This window comes from Equus asinus, chromosome 4 (assembly GCF_041296235.1).
Source record: "Equus asinus isolate D_3611 breed Donkey chromosome 4, EquAss-T2T_v2, whole genome shotgun sequence".
NCBI lineage: Eukaryota > Metazoa > Chordata > Mammalia > Perissodactyla > Equidae > Equus > Equus asinus.
This window is the reverse complement of record NC_091793.1, coordinates 43,468,610-43,490,907: the sequence shown is the minus strand read 5'-3', so window position 1 is coordinate 43,490,907 and position 22,298 is coordinate 43,468,610. Positions and strand designations below refer to the sequence as shown.

Sequence of the window (22,298 nt, the reverse complement as noted above, 5' to 3'; positions counted from 1 at the left end):
CGTGGATTCTAGTTGGCCAGGCAGATCTTGTATTTCACCTGGATGTACCCTCATGCCTACTACAGCAGCGGGATCTTCAGTCAACTCTCTGTTGCTCCTGATCTGCCCCATCCCACCAGAGAAAGCCAGGCTACACCTTTAAATTAAAAAATAGTAACCAGACTAACAGAACTACCTTTAACAAGTTCAGCACAACTTCTCATTTGAAACTCAAAGCACCAGAAGGGGCTGGAATTAGTCCCATTATACACACAGGAAAATTAATGATGGACTGACCTGCCCAAGGTCACACACTAACTCAGTGGCAGTCACAGACACACTGTACGTGAAACGTCAGGTGTGTGGTGGGAGAATACAACCAGAAACTCTGCAAGACCCCAGTGGGGAACCAATGATGTTGCTTTCTTTGTAATGACAATGGTATCCTAAAACTTCTCAAATACTTAGTTTTTTTAAAGGCAGACTAAATTCTTGAGACAAATTTGAAAAATATAAAGCTAATAAACCTTCCAGAAAGGACCAATTCATCTAGTTTAAATGACCGAGCTCAAGTAATTTTTTTTTCAAGGCTGAGACTCTTTGTATATTCTCAGCCTGGAGCTTTCGGAAAAAGGCAGAGCACAGGCTGAGTCCCGGACGTGTCATTCCCCCGGTCACCACGCAGATTCAGCTGTTCTGCAGGGCCCAGAGTCCCTTCCTCCTCTACTGCACTCAGAACTATTTGCAGTGTCAGAGAAGACAGTCTTCCCAGAAAACTGGAGCACTGTTCTTTGGTCAAGGACACGAGACTAGATGTGTTTCTATACGAAAAATGCAAAATAAGCCTTCTGCTGGGAACACGGATCAGCAGCCTCTAGGGGTCTCTCATTTGAAAAATACACCTCCAAGCTTCTTTCTTCCTCTAAGAGCTAATGACATAAAGTAAGGTTTGCCTAAATCCACTGTATTCTTCACCACAATCATTTTAGCACAAAAAGGAGGCAGGGAATTACTGCTCCCTGAGTGGTGGATCCTGAGGCACAGCAGGCCACGCCCACAAAGCCCAGCTCTGGTTCTCACAGTCAGGCCAGCTGGCTCCGGGAGGCCCAAGGCTTGATGAGAGAGCTGAAGACAACAATAAACAAACCACCGGCTTCCACTCAGGAAGAGTGAAGGGATCTAAACAGAGGGCACAGCTCTTCAACAGCTCTCATCAAAGACCTTGGGATTGCTGCTGCTGACCAACACAGGAGGTGGGAGGTATAAAACAATCACATATTTTTACCTTGAAATCTGGAAAGAGGGAAGAAACACAAAAGAGGTAAAACTATTAAATTAGTTGGGTAAGTAATTTCTGTAAGGTTAGACACAGATAACTTTGACTTGGTTCAAGTTTTAAAACTCCATGGAATTCAGAGTATTTGCTGATTTTAATGTATAGATCTGGACTATGCCAGTAGTGGCTCTTTACCACCTCAAACGTTGTACTTTAATAGATTTTTTTATATAATTTAGACATAAATTCAACATAAATAAGAATAGCCAGTGCTTATTATTGTTACATGACAGCTACAGAAATAGCTTTTGCTGGAAAGATTTGTCAATTCACCAATTATATTTAATCACCTACCTGGTGACTGAATTTATTAGAGTTATACTTAGTTGACCCTGTTAATAAAATTCACGTTTGGCAGAGACGTGCACTTATCCCTTATCTTTTTAAGGTTCTAAAGACCCACTATATATATTTTCCTACATTTCTAACAAATTAAGCAATTCTGTTCCACTGACTTTGCTTTTATAAGAGTTGATAGATTAAAGCTAACATTAACTAGTACAACAAACCAATTCAAGTACTAGACCCTATATGAATGAATAAAAATTTTATGACTCTAGGTTGTAGCTCCCCACCACCATTATTTACCTAGACGTAAGGGACAGTGGCCCTCACTATGAAGACATATGGAAGTTACAAAGCCTCATATATCAAAATTTGCTTGGAACAACTCTACGCTTTCCAACAAATTCTAGACTTTTTTAGATTAATATTCTTGTTACATGTCTTCTCTTTAAGAGGGAACTAACCTGGCTCAAATATACAACTTTCTATAACATCTGTAAATCTATTTCTACAACCCATTAAACAAAGAACCAAGAAAAGTGAGCAGCGGCTACTCCAAATTTATTGAAACTCTGAATGGAAGAATTAAAAGAAGTGATCCAGGAGGGACAGAAATAAACATTTGTTGAGTGGCAGGTATTTTAATCACTCTATTGTACTTAATCCTCATCACACAGGCAGTAAAAGGCAAAATCAGAATTTGTGCCCAAGTCTATCTACTATAATAACCAACAATTTAATGGGTCGTGAAGGCTGGGGTGAAGGAAGGATCTTAACTCTAGATATCCTAGGGAAAGAAGTCCCGCTGAGAATACCAGTAAAAAATAAACATGGAATGATTGGGGGAGAGGGGATCACAGATCTTCCAGGAGTGACTGGAAAATAAAATGGGTGGTTCTTAGGTTTTCCTCCCAAGGGCACAGAAGGAAAACTGGAGTGTGGCCTAAAGACTACATATCTAACTTGCCCTTTTTGGGAAGAGTGTGGTAAGGAGAGACACACACATAGCCATGTCGAAAGCTCTCAATGTGTCTGCCCTTGTAACACTCCTGAAGCTCTGATCCTACAAAGGGGTTGCCACCGAAGCCCTGAGGGCTTAAAGAAGACCATTTGTGGTGTGAACCCCAAACGGTTTGAAGTCAGAAAGACCTCAGTCCTAGTGCCACCAATTTCTTAGCTATGACAGGAGCAAACTACTTCCCCTCCTAGAGCTTGTTTCCTTGCTGCCAAATGGGAACAAAAGGATCTCTATCAAGGGATAGAAGGGTTAAATATGTACTGGACTAGAGATGGAATAGAGGGTAGTATGAGATGATCTGACTTTAACCACCAATCCTGACCAGTGAATCCACAGAAGGCTGGTGGGAGGTTGAGAGGGTAACAGGGAAAGATGGTAGCTTCCTTTCTGCTTCAGCTTTGGTCTCTACCTTCTCTCCCCATTTTCTTCCTACTTCTATCTCAAAAACCAGGACAGGAAGTATCTACAAGCATCTGTTCCAACCTGCCCTTAGCAAAATGGTGCAGCTTGCTGAGCTGATCTGCATTCCTCCTGCTACCCCTCTCCCAAACCACCCTGGGCGTTCAACCCACAGCAACAGTCCTTTCCCACTCCTCATATACGTTCCCCACACAGCCCAGACTCTAGCGACGCCAGGGTATTTGCTATTCTTCAAATATGTACCTTGTTCATTCTCTTCTCACTGCCTAAATGAAGTGACCACCCCGGGCCTCCTCTGCTGATTGTCAAGGACACAACATCTGAGAGACCATCTCCACTCACCTCTTAAATCACATTTTCCAATTCCAACTCTGGGCTCCCAGGGTTCTTGGTCTGTACATCAATAATATTAATGATAACAGAATCTGTGTACCTATAGGATTTGTGCTATTTATCTCTATTTCCCCAGCACAGACTGAAGTGCAAATAGTAGGTACTCAATAGTAATGTCATATAACTTCATCAGTAGGATTTCTAAAATGTCTACAGAGAAGTCTAAAATTAGCTGAAGGGAGACCCTGCTGTTAACTAGGTGCATTATCAGTAGGCTTCCAGGAAGGGAAAGAGTGCATTAATGGCAGACTTAGTTGGCAGGCATTCGGACACAGGAGTAAATAACAACTTGGAGCAGGGTAGAGGTGGGAATAGAAGTGGACTGTTTGTAGATTATGTGTTAAATTCATGCTCAACAGGTCAATGAGTCTGCTCAACTGCCATTTTTGTTGGGCAAGAGAAAAGGACATGGGGCATGGCATGCCAGAACCAAACACTGAAACTCTCAGTGCCGGCCTCAGGCCTCCAAAGGTCATCGACAGAAAGCAGCCTGTAACAGTTTGAGCAGAGATAAGACCCCAGCTTAAGAAAACTTTTAAAGTGACTGATTTTCTAAGATTCCAGACTTGGAAAAAAGTACTGTTGATTTTAAATGGGAAATAAAAGCATCAATGAAGGAAGCATGACTAGTTTGAGCGGGAGCAAAGTGTTTCAAAGTAAGTATTTATGCCTTGTGGGTTTTTTTAAATATTTAATAAACTATTAATTAAAACTTAGGGGGCTGGCCCCGTGGCCGAGTGGTTAAGTTCACGTGCTCAGCTGCAGGTGGCCCAGTGTTTCGTCAGTTCGTATCCTGGGCGCGGACATGGCCCTGCTCATCAGGCCACGCTGAGGTGGTGTCCCACATGCCACAACTAGGAGGACCCACAACAAAAAATATACAACTACGTACCGAGGGGCTTTGGGGAGAAAAAGGAAAAAGGTAGAATCTTAAAAAAAAAAAAAAAAAAAAAAAAAAACTTAGAAAAGGCCACAAAATAATTTGCCCTAGCTATGGCTGGAAGATTCCCCTCATACGTCCCATAGCCCATACATCTCAAACTAACATCAGATAGGGGTTGGAGTTTCACTCTTCAAGGACATGACCTACGTCATTAATTAGCCACAAAGCTGTGCCAGGCCTCATTCTCTTTTTCTGCCAGATAACGCAATCAACTTTCTAAAGTCAACAAGTTCCTTTTCAACTTGTCTAGGGCTTCTAGGGTACTCTAAATATTTTTAATCCAACAAAGACTAACTATCCTCTTCTCAACAAACAATTCCCCCACCTTCAAAATATCAGCTCATGAAACAGACTTCATTAGAGAGAGAAAAATGTGACAGCTTCAAAGGAGAGCAAATGTAATTTGTACTTCCTTATGGAACTCTATATAATTATGAGAACTTATTTGACAGAATTCTGGTTTTCTATTATAGAAAGATATTCCAAGTGCCATATCAGTTCCTACCATAATAGCTATGTAGCTACCCGGCGCAGGATAACTGCAGTGATTTTATCCACAAAAAAACATAAACAATAGCAACAACTTCCAGGTTATTTGTTAGTCTTGTAAAAATGGATGGTGCATTTCAAGATCATAGCTCAAACCCTCCAAAAGCACAAAGGGAAGAGTGGCTTCTCCCCCTTACCCATCTCCTCGACATTCCATCCGTAGTTTCGAGAGTCTCGTAGGGCTTGTCCTAACAAAGCTGCTTGGTGCATCAGTTTTTTAGGTATGCAACCCACATTCACACACGTGCCGCCAAGACCTGCAACAACATTGAGACGTCAATCTATAGCTGCTTCACAACCCACAGAGAAAAAGGTCAACGATCATTACTATTCTATGACATCATAATTTGCTTAATGTAGCAATATTGTTTATACAAGTTTATTCCTAAGTCTCATGACATTTCTATGTAATAAGAGCCTTATATACCAAACACAGTGACATCACTCTAAAACAAAAATGAACAGATTTCCACATACTTCAAAGATTCAAAACTAACTGACTGCTGATAAAGAAGCCAGAAATTGAAATTTTACTTTGTGCACAAAGCCTTGCCACCCAATCTGTGAATAAACTAACCGATAAGGAGTTGTGACGCTGGGCATGACTGGACTGTAGCTGTAGTGGGTCTGTGACTACCTATAAGATTTGTGATATATGAGCATTTTTTTAAGGAGGTGGTCTACAGCTTTCATTGCTTCTCACAAAAGAATTCATGACCACCCACCTGGCCCAAAAATGTTTAGCATCACTAACCTTAAGGAACATGGTGATAACTTGTCTCCATAAGAACAAAATGTGGGCAGGTGGGGAGGTGGCCAAAATGACATGAGTAAGAGGACAAGATGGCAGTGGACTCCATAGCTCAGGAAAACTAAGCCCTCTGAAGAGAACATTACCAGAGTGTCACTAGGGGTGTAAGCTCCACAGGCCAGAGGGGCTACGCCCAGCACAAGGCCAGTGCTTTACACAAGTGACACCTAATAAATATTTGCTGAATGTTTGCATTAGAAATTGTGACACTGTATTATCCAGACTTCCTGCTTCTGGCGTCCTTCTAGTTTGAGCAGCTGAGTCACCTGCCTTCCTCTGCAATCTTACCTCCAGCTCCCATCACCAATGGCACAACCATGCAGGACTCTTACCTACTTCAGGGCCTTTGTATGTGCTATTGTGTGAGAAAGACAGAGAAAAGTTGCCTACAAGATTCTTCCTCAGCTTTTGGCACAGTTGGCTCATTCTTATCTTTTGGTCTTATCTAAATGCCACCTTTTCAGAGGCCTTCCTTGATAATCTCAGAGTTTAAGTCCTTCCTTGACCCAGTTCCTCTTTATTCCACTACACAATTATTTCAGTACACTTACCACAATTTGTAAAGATCTTGCTTATCTTTGCCTCCCCACTAGCATGTAAACTGCACAAAGGCGAGAAGTTCCTGTCTACCATGGTCACTGCTATAGCCTCATCACCCTGGAGCACAGTAAGTGCTCAATAAATACTGTTGAATAAATGAATAATGAACACATAATTCACTAAGACTGAGAAGGGCCATCCATTAAGGTATCTGATTCTAGTTCTTGCTGGCTGTAGGAGGCAGATTTAAAACAGAAATCCACAGATCAAGAGTTTAAACTTTCAGTTATTAAGCCCCTAAGTATATTAGGTTACTCAAATATTTAGCTTTAAACCATAGCAGCTGTGGATAAGGTTTTGCATTATCTTAACTCTACGCCAAAGAACCTAAATTTTCAACATTTAACTGGAGTCCATTTTAACTTAGCACAAGTGAAAGAAGTACATGTTTTTGTTTTGTTTTGCTTTTAATTTTTAAATTAGGTTTTAGGAGTCATTTAAACTAATGCCAGGTGAAAACTTGCTCCTACAAATTCATTTCTAAAGTATTTTAAAAGCTTACCCCATCTAGTTCCAAGAGGGGTTGGAGTGACAAAATCCAGGACCATCACCTTCTTATTATATTTGGCTGCCTCCTGGAAAGTAAAATTATTAAAATGAGCTGGAAAGGTTAACATGATAGACCAGAAATGGATTGTTAAAAATCCATACTATTTTTATTAAGCTATAATGCTTAAAGCATAATCAGTCATTAATACCTGGGAATTTCATATACCAAGATGAAACTGTAAATCCAAGACAAAAATTAAGCAATATTTAGATAGTCATAGGGTAGCTTTAAAGAATATGCAGATACAGTTGTAAAATTGTCAAGAGTCAGCTGGAAACCCTAGAATCCTGTTACACAATTCCACTCAGACAGTGACAAATTAAGCAACAACCTGAAAAACGCGGCCACTTCTGAGCAAGGGGCAAGTAGCCAGTAAAACAGACTTGCTGACAGTCTACAAGCCTTCATTCACCCTGTATCCTCTAACAAAATATCATCTAACTCAGTTTCTAGGCAGAATATTGGACATGTTTTTCTTAAGAAATTGTCAGATTTCCTAAAATTTTCCTGTGAGGAGCCCATGAAAAAGTTGGTGGTATCTATAAGGTTTTCTAATCTATTTTAGGGGAGTGATGACAACACTCAGAAGTTCATTTTGCAGAGTATCCTTTATCTTTCTGAGAAAATAAACTTTGTGTATTGGCCACTAGACCTCCAAAGGTTATTTGAAAGGACTGAGTCTGTGCATCCCTTCAAAACAACCACCGCTAGAGCAAAACACATCTGGTATTACTCCTGAATCATTTACAGCAAAGCACTGCTTGATGCCAGACATCGGCCTGCTCCTAACTTGGGCAGCTTCACTTGAATCTACCTTTACTGATTCACCACAAGCTACCTGAGGGGATTACCGCCTCATCTTTTAAAAGAACCTGTCGGGGAAGGATGACAGGCCCAAGGGTCCCAGGCCCCTCATACATGAAAAATGTGTCTCAATTCCGGGCCAGGAGCCTCACTCCTAACCTCCCTCATTACACATCCTCTACCCCATCACCCTGGGCCACAGTGTCAGTGGTTATCCTCTTAGCTCACTTCATATACACAGGAAGCAAAAATTTTAATAAGTACGAAATCCAATTGCTGCTCTCCATCTTTCTATTGGGGAGGAGTGGTTGTGAACAGAGAAATCATTAAAGTGAAAAGCCTAGTATTAATATTTATAAAGAAAATTAAATATATTTAATTTCAAAGCATTTCCATACAATTTCCATTTCCAAACTATTTCCTTATGCACTGTGAAAAATCAACCGAACTTAAAATGAATGAAAATGAGTCCCAAAATACTGGGCTCACTACTTTTATATAAAGAACAAATAGTGCAACCTAGAAAAATGATTTATAAAGTGGTCCCTTAACATGTCCTGCCCAGATTAATGTGCAAAATGCCACAAGAGTGACTCAAACAGATCCCACAGCACACCTGGAGAACTGTGTCAGGGATGTAGCTACTCTACCCACAACCCAGACAACACACAAGGGGCCTTGCCTTAGCAGCCGCCAGGCCTCCTGAGCCCCCTCCAATGATGATGAGGTCATAGTCATAGGACTCGGGAAGATCCTCAGAGCCATTCATTTTCAGTAGCTTTTGAAGTCTGCCCTCCTCAGAAGCCTAAAGAAGAAAAACAATGGAAGGGAAAATAATTTAACTTAAAAGCAGCAATGTCTAACAAGTTTTGCGAGAAAACCTTCCTTTAAAGAAAAGCAAAAGGAACTTTCAAAGGAAAAACAGTGTTTGGTTCATGTTATGGCATGCAGATGGAAATGTTCAACCTTCCTTCAAGTGGTGATCGCTACCCTGCTTCCTGTGAGGACTGTCCTATGCCTTTTCACATCCCAGACAGCTACTCCGAAGTGTTCCTATAGTGATTCTACAGAAGCAAGGTCCTGACGGCCAACAAAGTCAACTGAGGCCTAAATTAAGTTTAACCATCCGTCCTTTTCTCCAGGAATTATTAAACTGGGTTTTTAATTAGGTTTTAAAGCATTTGTATTGTATGCTTCTAATAGAACCATCCATATAACTTGGCAATCATCTTTACTTTCTAGTGAAAGATAGAATAATGAGGGGGCTAAAGTCTCAGATTAAGATAGGGGCCTGGTAAACAGCAGTTGAAACAGATTAGCTAAATAAAGACTTTTCTACATTATTCAGGTAAGGCATAAAATCTAGAAATTCAGAACAAAATCCTTAATTGACATTTACCTGCATGAAAAGTTAAACACAAAGCTCTCTGCTTTTGTAAGGCATTGTAAATAAGCAAAAAAAAAAAAAAGGGAGAGGGGGCTAACTAAGCACAACTCTGTAAAGCTCATTTATTTAACCTACCTATGTGAGAAACGTCCTATGTTTAGTAATTAGCTTCCATGGACTTGGCATGTAACAGGCTATTAATAGAAATGTTAGCCTTCTAATTAAAAAAAAAAAATTTCATTCCACTAGTTTTTATACACATCAGTTACATTTCATATTAGCTTGGAACACTGTTTTGGTGATATATTTAATATTACCTTTTATTAAAACTCTGTGCTAACATGGGATAATGATTGGAAAAGTTAACAAGCACAAAAAAATGTTTTTTAAAAATCAAGTTTTAACCTTAACAATCAAAAAAGCCCCCAAACTTACCAGCCCAGACTGCCCATTTTTCTCCTGCCTATCATGAGATGTAGAGGGCAAAGGGCAGAGCTGAGGGTCAGTAGAATAGGACGCTTGGGATGTGGAAGGGAGTGCTGTGGAGGAAGGTGGACGAGGAGACTCGGCACTGTGGCCGCCCCTTGGCAGCATGGCAGGTACACACGATGGCTCAGGGACTACAGGGAGAACACCTCGAAACCAGCAACAATGGGGACGAGACTGCGTCACACTGACCGTCTGGACACAAGGTCTAACGTGAGAGGCTGGTAAACACAGCCAGTATTCAAAAACTGGCATTATGGCAGAGGCTCCTCCTTTAATACAGGGCTCTGTGGGGGAAAAGGAATTTGGTAATAGGCATTCGGAGCAAAGGATCAATATGAGCTTCAGATAACAAGCGTTACTCTAGTTGGTCTCCCAAGAGCATATGTGAGACTTGCTGGTTTCAAAGAATTAACTAACAGAGCAGCTAGATGTTCTTCTGGAAAAATAACCATTTTTAATCTCAGCCTCCTTTCATCTGCATGTACGTAACACAGGTGGAGGCAGAACACAATTGCTGGCTGTCTAAATAAAAACCACCCGTTCTTGTAAGCACCTCCCCCAACACACCTACCAGAAGGAAAGAGAGAAAGTACACTGCCGTGCTGAAAGGCCACATTACACCCCCACCAAGGTTTATAACTGTTCTGTATCTGACCTGGGTTCTTATAGTTCAAGCTTCAAGTCAAATTATACCAACCAGCGCACAGATTTTACAAAAAAAGCTCTGAGTGAGCCTGAACATTTTTAACCCTGTAAAGTAAAATCAGTAAGACACACACAAAGCAGCATTCAGCAGACCCCAGAACTAAACACAATGTTTTTAAATTTTAATCCAACTTCAAACTGAAATTGCTGTCATTTAGCTCCAGGGAAGTGGTTTCCCACCTGGAATACAAATAAGATAGACAGTAGAACACAGCTCCCCCAGACAGCGTAGGGAAGGAGCACACGGATGGCATAAGGAGAGACGAGAAAAACGCCCCCATTCTCTTCCAGTCACGATTGCTAGAAATCCTGGCCACTGACCACAGCAGCTGATACAGGAGTTCTCAAACTTTTTAGTCTCAGGATCCCTTTACAACCTTAAATTACTTAAGACCCCAAAGAGCTTTGATTACTGTGGGATTTATTTATTAATATTTAGTATATTAAAATAAAAACTAAGAAAAAGTTTTAAATATTTTAAATTATTAAATATCACATATTATTAAACAGTTTATTAAAAATATTTTTTTAATTAGTGAGAAGAGTGGCCTTGTTTTATATCTTTGTAATTCTCTTTAATGTGTGTCTTAATAGAAACAGCTCATTATCTTCTCTATGTTCAGTCTGCTGCAACATTGCCTGTCACGGAGCCTCTGGAAAACTCCATGGTAGACTTGCAACAGAGTCAGAGTAAAAGAGGCAAACAGCATCTTAGCATTATAAAGATAATTTTGACCTCAAGGACTTCCTGAAGGGGCCTCAGGGGCCCCCAGAGGGATCCAGACCACACTTTGGGAACCACTGCTACAGGACAGTGTAAAGATACAACGCCTCACCGGCAGGTGTTTGCCAGGCTCACACACAGGATATTCTTCCATCTGCCTCTCACAGCAATACCCTTCCCCCAGCCCAGACCTAGTAAAACACTGCTCCAGACTCCTCCAAAAAGGCACTACACTGAAAGCACTTCAAGTGTGCCAGATTTCTTTAAAATTAGAATAAGTAAGGAACCAGCACCGTGGCATAGTGGTTAAGTCCAGCACCCTCTGTTTCAGCAGCCCAGGTTCACAGGTTCAGATCCCAGGCACAGACCCACACCACTCATCAAGCCATGCTCTGGCAGCAACCCACTTATAAAATAGAGGAAGACTGGAACAGCTCAGAGAGAGTCTTCCTCAGCAAAGAAAAAAAAATTAGAGTAAGTAATTTTTATTTCCTCCCCAAACATGACTCATATCCTTTGGGCACAGATTTGTACTGGTTTGGTTTTTTGTTTTTTTTTTTACCATTATACATGAGTTCTAGTGTTGAATTGACCTAGGTTAAAATACTCACTCTACCACTCTCAAGGCTAGGTGACTTGGGCTAATCACCTAATCCTCAGGAGTCTCTGTTTTTTCATTTTGTAAAATGAAGTTACCATATACCCGTACCTCACCAAACTGCTGAGTTTAAGACAGATAATGCATATTAGCAGCAGCTGGTAGGAAAAACCCCTTTGAGTTACTAATTCTCCCCTTCCTAAAGAAGGGGATCTGCCTGGGGCTAAGTGAAACCTCTGGAGTGTTTTACAGATGTCCCCTGCACCGCCCCCACCTGCAATGCCCTCTTCCCATCAAACCCTGATCCAGTACACAGCAGACTGCACAACGTTCTATGATTTTTATTCAGTGTACTGTGGGGACCTGAAATTGGCCACCCCAAGATATGTCTCTTTGGCATCAGGATTATTTGAGGCTGATTGCTTTTGATAAACTGGGACAGGGAAGGAGGCTCTGAGGAATGGAACTTGCCCTTTGTTAGGACACCTTTACATTTGTAAGGTAAATCTCTATCTGTAAAAGGTGCCTCCCTCTCTGTACCAGGAAGAAGAAAGGAGATGACCTTCTCTCTAGAAATTCTTAATCAATGCCAAAGGCAAGGACTTAAATCTGCATTTTATTGTGCTTGTCTGGTAACCTCCTGTAACTGACTTCCCTCCCCCTCCCAACGTTGGCATTTCTTTAAGGATTAAGCATCTTTCCTTAGGCTAGGAACTGATTGCTGCGCTCACCTGTGGCCGCCCAGCTCAAGACAATAGACTTGCCTCCTGCTACACCCGCTGAGATAGCAGACCCACTATGTGCTGTGTCCATCAAGCGCTGTGCTGCAGGGCAATCTTGTGACTATTGTGGGAGGAACATTTCAATCATGTGAAATATCCTGTTTGGGGGTATATAACAACTCTGTGCACCCCACTTCTTCAGTGCCCTTTCTTCCTTCGAGAAGAAAAGCCCCGGGCCATGGTCCTCATAAAGCTTTGTTTAATTTTCTCTTGCTACTCTGTCTCAGGTGAATTTAATTCGTTCTCCGGCCAGACGAACCCACATTTGGGTGGAGGAAATATCTTCCTCCCCTACAGTACCCAAACACATTACCCTTTCTACAGCATTCCTTTAGGAGTTAGGGGGTTTCTTTCACTAACATCCTAAGACTCCAACACAATGCCCATTCCTTCCATGAAGTCTCCATAAAGTCCCCCAAAAACACTCTTCTTTGTTTTCTTGCAACTCCATTAACACATGCTGTCAGGGCACTTAGCACAGGTGGTTCCAGCCCAGTCCCTTTGAGTCCTTCAAGATTTAGCTGAAAGCCTTTACTTGACAGCGCTCAAGTCGGGTCATCCTCTGAGATCCCACTGACATCACCACAGAATCTCATCAGCTCTGCAAGGACAGGCATCTAGTCTTTCATCTTTGCATCACAAGTGCCAACTGTGCATGTATGTGACATTTGAAAATATTTTTAGAATAAAAGACTTGGGTGTTAGTTCCTACTCTGCTATGTATACTGAGAAGCTGGGATTCAGTTCGGTTTTCTCATCCATAAAAATAAAAGTGTGGAAAACACTGGAAAAGTACAAGGGCTATGGCACAGTGGGTTAGGAGCTTAGATATAGTCCAAATCTGAACCTGACTGTGACACTTACGTGTGATCTTGGGCAAGTTCCTTAAATTCTCCTGTCTGGCTTCCTTGTCTGCAGTGATTACACAGCCTACACCGGCAACTTATGTTGCCGACATGCTGCAGCATCCACTGGGGTTGTGCCTCAAGCTTCTTTGTGCTTTGCAAGAATATAGGTCAGGAAAGAAGTAACACTAAATGATGGTTTAAATGCTACAGACTTTCTAGAAGAGAATGGGCCCTGGGCCTAAGCCTATGACAGGAGTTGGCAAACTACAGCCTGCAGGGAAAATCCAGCAGGCCTGTTTTGTGTGTGTGCGTGTGTGTTTAACAGCCCCTAAGAATGGTTCTTAACATTTTTAAATGATAAGGGGGAAAAAAAATCAAAAGTAATATTTCATGATACATGAAAATTACATGAAATTCCAATTTCACTATCCATAAATAAAGTTTTACTGGAAAAGAGCACACCCATTTGATTCCATATTGTCTATAAGCTGCTGTTTTTGTAACAACAGCACAGTTGATTCGTTTCAACAGAGACCGTATGCCCCACAAAGCTTAAAATATTTACTATCTGGCTTTGCACAGAAAAGAATTCGCCAATTCCTGACCCAGGGAAATTGTGTCACTGTTGATAGGTGGCGCTAGGCGGGAAGTACCAAACTATAGTACTGAGCAGACGGCAAATCAAAGGATCATCTTCCCGCTTGGGGAAGTAGAGATTCTCGCTACACGCTTTTCCTCCAACGAGAACCAAGCAAGTTGATTCTCCAGGACCAACTAATTATCTACATCTTCAGCCATCACACACCTTAAAATATCTAGAGCCAAGGTAGTATTTAACATTTACACTGTAGCAAGTTTTCTGATAAATTACTTAGGACAAACAGATTCCATTTCCAACGTCTCCTCTCGGGGCCTTCCCTTACCACTATTCAAGCAGTTTCTCTTTAGAGCAATCATCACTCACAGGAATACTGTTGTCTCCCCCAGTTACAGGCTGAACAATGGTCCCCCAGCATCGAAGTCTGAGTCCCTAGAACCTGTGAATCTATTACCTGTGGAAGGGGCTTCAGTGATGGGGAGATTTTCCAGGATTATCCCAGTGGGCCCAACTCAATCACAAGCATCCTTTTAAGAGAGAGGCTTCCTTACAGCAGTAAATGTGAAAACAGCAGAGGCTGCACTGTCAGCTTTGAAAACAGGAGAAGACTGTGAATCAAGGAATGCAGGCAGCCTCCAAAAACTGAAAAAGGTAAGAAAATAGATTCTCCCTCAGAGCCTCAACAGGATCCAGCCCTGGTGACACTCTGATTGTAGCCCAGAAAAACTGATTCTGGACTTCCAACCTCCAGAACTGTAAGATAATTTGTGTTGTTTTAGCCACTAAATGGTAGTTGGTAACAGCAGCAATAGGAAACTAATATACCCACTAAAATATGAATTCCCTGGGAGATGGGCCATTTTCTGTCTGCCACTTTCCCCCAGTGCCTGGAGCAGCACCCGGCCCAGTGGGCACTCAAATAGTTATGGAGTATGTTAACAAAGTGCCAATTCCAATCAGTTGGTATTAGAGCCCCAGAACTAAGGCAAGAGTATGAGGAAGTCAGCCTAGATTTAAAGGAAATTAAATGAACCATGACAGAGATTGTCACCACGTCATGTCATGTCATATCACCATGGAAAGACATGGACTTTCTGACCCAGATCCAGACTGAGGCACTAACACAAGTGCTCAGAATAAGCCAGATGCTGCGCTAGATGTTTTATATCTATCATCCCATTTCATCCTCACAATACTCTTCCAAGCATATGTCATTCCCATTTCAGAAATGACAACACAGAAGCCCTTAGAGATTAAGAAACTTCCCCGAGTCAAGAACTGAACCCACTGTGGGGCCTGCCCCGTGGCCGAGTGGTTAAGTTCATGTGCTCCGCTTCAGCGGCCCAGGGTTTCACCAGTCCGGATCCTGGGCGTGGACATGGCACTGCTCGTCAGGCCATGCTGAGGCGGCATCCCACATGCCACAGGTAGAAGGACCCACAACTAAAAAATACACAACTATGTACTGGGGAGCTTTGGGGAGAAAAAGGAAAAATAAAATCTTAAGGAAAAAAAAAGAACTGAACCCAGTGAAACACAAATCTCTTGCTTGTCTCACTACACCATACCCAGTAATTCATATTTCAAAGTACCTGTCACATACACTTCCTAATTTTATCCTTACTGTAAACTTAAGGGAGAGGTACTATTCCCACTTAGCAAATCAAAAACCCAAGGTCTGCGGGTTCAATAATTTGCCCAAAGTCTCTAACTAGAATGTTAGAGTCAGGATCTGATCCCATGTCCTTTGATTAGAAAGTGGTTCCGGGGGCCAGCCCAGTGGTGCAGTGGTTAAGTGCGCATGTTCCACTTTGGCGGCCCGGGGTTTGCAGGTTTGGATCCCGGGTGTGGACATGGCACCGCTTGGCAAGCCATGCTGTGGCAGGCATCCCACATATAAAATAGAGGAAGATGGGCACGGACGTTAGCTCAGAGCCAGTCTTCCTCAGTAAAAAGAGAGCAGCAATGGTAGCTGATGTTACCTCAGGGCTGATCTTCCTCAAAAAAAAAAAAAGTGGTTCTGTTATAAAATTCTAATTTAAAAAATTTTCCATAATACTCCCCTAAAACTCAGTTGATTTTATTGAACCTGTGAAATTTAAGCCACTCTATTAGGAGGAAACCAGCATATTTGCAGTTTGGTTCATCCTTAATCTCTATAATTGAATTATCTATTGGTCAATTCTTCTTTTTTCTTCAAGGTTAGCAGTCGCTTTAATTTCAAAGTGATGAGGCAACCTAGGTGTCAAGACAACCAGCAAAAACAGAAATATGAGGTAAACTTGATTTATATTTTAACAACTTTAACTTTAGAGAATACCCAAAAAATTACCTTCCCCACAAACCTCCACATTCTCTATTAATACTTTTAGTCATCACAAAGTTTCAAATACCCTAGTAAAGACACTAGGCATTTAACAGAACAATCCGCTGGTGAGCAAAGAACTGAGACAAGATCTTTTTGCTATCATTAAGAGCACCTTTTCCTCAAACAGCAAACCTCTGGAAAACCCAAGGAACTTGGTTGGCAGAGACATGCTAAGTGAGGATCAGAGAGACCAAATGATGCTTCCATGCCGCTAAATCAAAGGGTGTAGACACCGCGAAGTTAGCATTCCCTCACATGAAAAATGGGTAGGAACGACTACTTTCGAAATTAACTGGCCAAGTTGCATGAGAAATTTCTCTCTCTGCTATAAACCTCCACTATTACTGGTGAAGAACCTTCTCACACACACATAAGATCTCTCTCCTCTCAATAGCAATGTCACTCATTCAAGCCTTTTGATTTCCGTTCCCTGTACACTACACCAGACTCAGTAGGAAAGTTTATCGTTACTGCTATGCAAAATAGACACTTATCCACTTGCCAAATAATGTTCCATGGTACAATTCTACTCCTATCAACGATTACGTTCCTACAGGGATCAAGAAAAGCTTATAGGCATGCTCACTGCACCTTTAGAAATCATTTTCTGAAAGACCCAAATTTTTGGCAGTAACCTCCAAATAAGATTGCAATTTCTATTCATAAAACAATTGAAAGCAACAAAAAGAAGAAAAAGCCTTAATGGCTTTATACAAAGTAAAAAACATTTGGACAAATTTCATATACTTCAGTTTACTCAGGGGCAGTTTCCAGGCATTTAAAAGGTCCAATTAAGAAATGCAAAATTGGAGGTCAGCCCGGTGGCGCAGCAGTTAAACTTGTGCACTCTGCTTTGGCAGCGAAGGGTTCGCCGGCCGGATGCCAGGCATGGACCTACGCACAGCTTATCAAGCCATGCTGTGGCAGGTGTCCCACACATAAAATGGAGGAAGATGGGCACAGATGTTACCTCAGGGCAAATCTTCCTCAGCAAAAAAGGGGAGGATTGGCAACAGATGTTAGCTCAGGACTAATCTTCAAAAAAAAAAAAGAGATGCAAAATTGAATAGCGAATTAATAGTCAAGGCTGTTACACAATGAAACATCACTGATTCCCAAGGATGCTGTGTACTAGCAGAAATTACAAAGCGAAACAAGGGGCCAGAGAAGAAATTGACCAAGTAGATAAAGACTATAACTGGATGTCAAAAGGTTTTGTTTGAAATACTCTGACAAAAATATTTTCTACCTCTGAGGATACTAAAAGATGAAGTAATTCAACTTTTGCTCAGTTTAACATTCAAATAGTTTTCTTAAAAATCTTAAGGTTCTCTGGTGCTGTAACTTTTCACAATTCCATACTCCCCTGCCTAGAACACCCTTCCTATCTTTGACCAATTCCTACTCATCTCTCAGCACTTAATGAACGCCTCACCCACTGCAGTAGAGATCCTCTACTTTTGTTGAGTCTAATCACAGGAGAAACTATTTAGAACATGGATACCACCCACTCACTAATCTTACTCAGTCCTCTTTGCGAAGAAGTATGGCTAAATTTTTTTACACTATTAGCATTGCAGACTCACTGGCACTACAAATAGTCTTTCTTGATCACTGTTTTCACCCACTCTTTCCCCAACATGGTTAGGAGCCCCATATCGGATTCCCCTGGTTCCCTGTAACAGGGGAAGTAATGTAATACCAAAGAGCACTGTAAGTGATTTTTTGGCAAATTATCAAATACTCTCTAATTTATGAAATTCAGAACTGAATTTTATTAATAGTCTTAAAGGGCATTCGAAAAATTTTTCTCATGAACATGCCAGTGTGTTTTTTTTAAATAACAGAAGACCATGACAACCTTATAAACTACCAAGAAAAATACATCGCACAGTAAAACAATTTCTGGTGTTCTTGAAAATACTTTTTTACTTTACAAGAGATACAGTATATGCTTCTGTCAGGATTTTACTGTTCATTTGAGATATGTTAGAAAAGCCACAAAACGCATCCTATACCAAGAACAAAAATCTTCAGTATGAGTTTGTGATCATAGCCTCTGAAATTTCAAAAGCTGCCACAATATTTTTCCAGTCCTCTAAACTCAAAGATATAACTCCCTGTTTCCTGCCATGGGAACTGGGATCATTTCCCTCACCCATTTGGTTAATATTAATTGGCTCTAATATTGGCAGCCTGTCTTGGTCAAGCCTTATTCTTGCAAAACCATCCCTTATAATGAAAGAAACATAAAATATATTCTCCACAGTACGAGAAAAAGAGTTCGGATCAATCACAAACTCAAAATAGGACACGGGAGTATCAGGATACTTTCGAAAGTACATTTGCAACAATCCCAAGATTCTTTCTACTTCTTTTTCTGTCGCTTCTTGATTACTATTCAGGTCCAACTTCCTCAGCTTTGTAGGCATATCCCCGTTTTCTTCCATCTTGTGAACTTTTTTCTGGTGGTCGAGCCGGTGCTTTGGCGCAGAGGGCTCTGACTTGAACGAACCAAAAATAAAGTGGAATGTTTCAGCTCGCAACATCCAGGACGATGCTTCCTTTTGTACCGTCTCCCAGAAGGAAAGAGGTACGTTGTCATCACAGCCACTCAAATCATCCTGTTCATCATCTTCCATCCAGTTTAGACCCACAAACAGAAAGAGGAAGTCACAAAACGCTACTTGATTAAAAAAACTCGTATTAGAGTTTAGCTGCTTTGCTTTTTCTTTCCCCAAATCAGAAGCCAAAACAAGAAACTGGGCATCGAGGGCTGCTTCTCTCGTTCGGCTCACTCCATCAAACAGGACGTTGGCTTCCTCAAGAGCCTCGGTTAATGAGTCGCTGGCTGTGTTCACTATGTCATCACGGTTCTGCAGCACGTTGTAGATGAGCTGCCAGTACTGCTTGCGGATATTCCGGCATTTCTCCTCGTCAGCCGCAAGCCCTAAGAGGTCTGGAGTGACGCCGGCATCGCCACAGCCGAGGTCGTCAGAGCAGCCGTCAGCCCCCAGCGCCACTTCCACCTTTATGGGTTCTCTCTCTTCCTCCGCCTGCTTCACAGAGGCCGCGCTACCGGTGAAGCTCACCCCCGGCTCTTCTTCTTTCTCCACGCCTCCCTTCAGGAAATCCTTCTCATCAGACATGTCGGCGACTGCTGACGCCCAGCTAACGGCCTTCGCAACGCTTCCGACGACAGCAGAAACTGACGGGGTCAGTTGGACCGGTGGGCGTCCGCCCATGCGCACTGGCGCAGCCCGGAGGCCCGGCCCGGCCCGCCCCGCCCCTCGGACGCGGCGCCGCGAGCCCAGGCCCCGCGTTCGCCACGAGCCGGCGGCCGCCCAGAACGCGCCAACAATGGGCCCCGACCGCGCGCCCGGATACCCAGCCCAGCAACAGCTGGTATCTTAGCGTTTACTCACAGTGTCATCTAGCTTTCAAAGAATCACCTGGACAATCTAACAACAAAATTGTGGCGGGACTAAAGGTCCTGCGCTTTAAAACATTCGCTGTCATACTGCAGCTAGGTCGACCTCCATTTTCCGTTCTTAATATGATTAAAACGTAGGGTGTCTTTTTGTTTTTTTGAGAACTAACTCTGGCTAGATTATAAACTGCCCGTAAAGCCAAGGATTGTGAAATGCAGAACCTCCATTACAAATAGGTTGAACTCTCAGGGTTCACTTGCAAGGTGGTTGTTTGCAACTCACTCTTCATTATACAAGTGCAAACTGAGTTAGTTACTTTCAGCTGCCCTCAAAAGCCAAACCCCCTCCAACCTACCCCATGGGGGAAGGGAGGGGCAGTCTTGGAGGTGGGCCTCTCTGCTAGCGCATGCGCAAAGGCGGGGGGCGGGGGAGCGCGGCGCATATCTCAAGTGAGCTTTGGTTCTCCGCCACCCAAGGGTGGAATAAAGTGGGTACGGCCTCTGCAAAAGACCTGTCTATTTGGAAGCTTGCGAAAGGCTAAAGGCCACAGACGAAATGGATAGTAAATCGAAACGCTAAAAAGTGAGCAAAGCTATGATGATTTTAAACACAATCTGCTATAAGTATATAAAAGCGAATAAGGACATGTAAATCAGGCGACTAATCTATGTTGGAAAATGCACCCACTACCTAATTCACTGGAAATTCTCGTACAGTTGGAGAAAGGAGTCAGCTCATTAGTCACATAAGTAGCAAAGTATAGGTAACAATGGGAAGGAATAAATTTTGTTTTTAAAGAGAACATGTACACTCTCAACCCACAAGATCAAAAGCTTTTAATCACTGCAACAGGTGCCCCTTTGGGAGAGAAAAAGAGCCCACCACACTGCATCTGTCAACTCGAGTTTCCCTTCCCTTCCTTCCTATGCATCTAGACTGCTCATTTTTCTTTGACATTAGCGGAAAGTTTTTTGCAAATGCATGAACAGCAAAAAATAGTATTAAGTTACTCCAAAATATTTATATTACTATTCGTCCACCATTATTTTCTTAAGTAGGGGTAATTCAGGAAGAAACATGCATTTTTCAAAAACACCACGCATTACGGTTACTTGTGCACAGATATTATCCTGTTCTCCACAGTGAGAACTTGGTTTTACATCTTCCAAGCAAAGCTGTTTTCACAGAGGCATTTGAGTGTGCACATTTGTATGTATAAATGAATGTAGATGAAAAACTTTGTTCCAACACCTATTGCAAGTTATTTGGCAGCAAAACATTAATTTCACAGGTCAGTGGAAGAAAGAGATCCTACATATTGAAAATAAGTTAACTGCTTTTCAGAAAGTCAGCCTTATCCCTTCTCCGAAATAAAGAAAAAGCAAGAGGAAAACCAAAGTTGGGACCCAGGTTCATCAAAGGGCCATATTTTCCCTCCAAGTCTGGCCAATTACAAACTAATACTTAAACCTGCTTTATTTATTTTTAACAAACTCTGATTTTATTAAGATTTTTTAGTTTTTCCTTTTTCTCCCCAAATCCCCCCACTACATAGTTATATATTTCAGTTGTGGGTCCTTCTAATTGTGGCACGTGGGCCGCCACCTCAGACTAGCCTGATGAGCGGTGCCATGTCCGCAGCCAGGATTCAAACCCGTGAAACCCTGAGCCGCCACAGTGGAGTGTGTGAACTTAACCACTCGGCCATGGGGCCGGCCCCTTAAACCTGTTTCAAATCTTAGATGAAAACACATAGTTAATTCTATGTCCCAAATCCAAAAAAGTTTGCTTTTATAGTTAACCATATTCTTGGGAGTTTCTAATATCCACTTCATATTCAATAAAAGCAATTTATAAAAGAACTCCAAAAGATAAGCTGGCCTTCCCACCATAAGGTACTTATTTTCTGCTGGCTCAGAGAAAAGAAAACAGGCTGACACCAATATGCTCCATACAGACCCTTTCATTTAAGAATTTCAAAATGCTTTAGAAAAATAAATTCATTCTCCCAACCTACTTATAAAATATTATTAGTGCCATTTACAGGGATTTCTCAGGAGATAACAGCCCACACAACTGGCTCAGAGCAACAGAACACATCAAGACAAGTATCATTTCTAAATTGTCATTTCCGGCGCTGAATTCATTCTATGCTAGATCTCTGTCCCTAAGAACCTTAGTAACATGTAACTTAGATTGTCCTCAGCAAGTCATGCGTGCATTACATCCTTCCTTTTAAAATCTGCCTTTAGAGCACAAAGTTTAGATGTCGCTGCAAAGTAAAAATCTCAAGTCTCATGATTTTCCCTAATCATTTAAAGAATGGGATTTCTACACCTATGAATCCTTAAATCACCAAACAGATTTTCTAACATAAGGTCCAATTACTAGTAATAGTTATATAAATGTGGCTTAAAAAGAAAGAACATTTAGGGGCTGGCCCCGTGGAATGGTTAAGTTCGCGCGCTCCGCTGCAGGTGGCCCAGTGTTTCGTTGGTTCGAATCCTGGGCGCAGACATGGCACTGCTCATCAAACCACACTGAGGCAGCTTCCCACATGCCATAACTAGAAGGACCCACAACGAAGAATATACAACTATGTACCGGGGGGCTTTGGGGAGAAAAAGGAAAAAATAAAATCTTGAAAAAAAAAATACAGCATTATAAAAAAAGAAAGAAA

General features: G+C 41.8%; 2 protein-coding genes across 7 annotated transcripts in view; both read right to left on the bottom strand.

The window, feature by feature from the left end:
- The window catches only part of TXNRD1 (thioredoxin reductase 1), a 147,016-nt gene that overhangs the window by 32,893 nt on the left and 91,825 nt on the right, over window positions 1-22,298 (bottom strand). For all 6 annotated transcript variants that reach the window (XM_070507179.1, XM_044746132.2, XM_014865803.3 and 3 more), the window contains 3 exons: window positions 8,371-8,493; window positions 6,837-6,909; window positions 5,061-5,180 (listed from right to left, as the gene is read on the bottom strand). In XM_070507179.1, the coding sequence (XP_070363280.1) occupies window positions 5,061-5,180; window positions 6,837-6,909; window positions 8,371-8,457 (280 nt within the window). In that variant the 5' untranslated portion in view covers window positions 8,458-8,493. The remainder of the gene's footprint in view (window positions 1-5,060; window positions 5,181-6,836; window positions 6,910-8,370; window positions 8,494-22,298) is intronic.
- Window positions 17,902-21,102, bottom strand: EID3 (EP300 interacting inhibitor of differentiation 3). The gene has a single exon (XM_014865805.3). It carries the CDS (start codon window positions 19,430-19,432, stop codon window positions 18,221-18,223), a length of 1,212 nt encoding a protein of 403 aa, XP_014721291.2. The 5' UTR covers window positions 19,433-21,102; the 3' UTR covers window positions 17,902-18,220.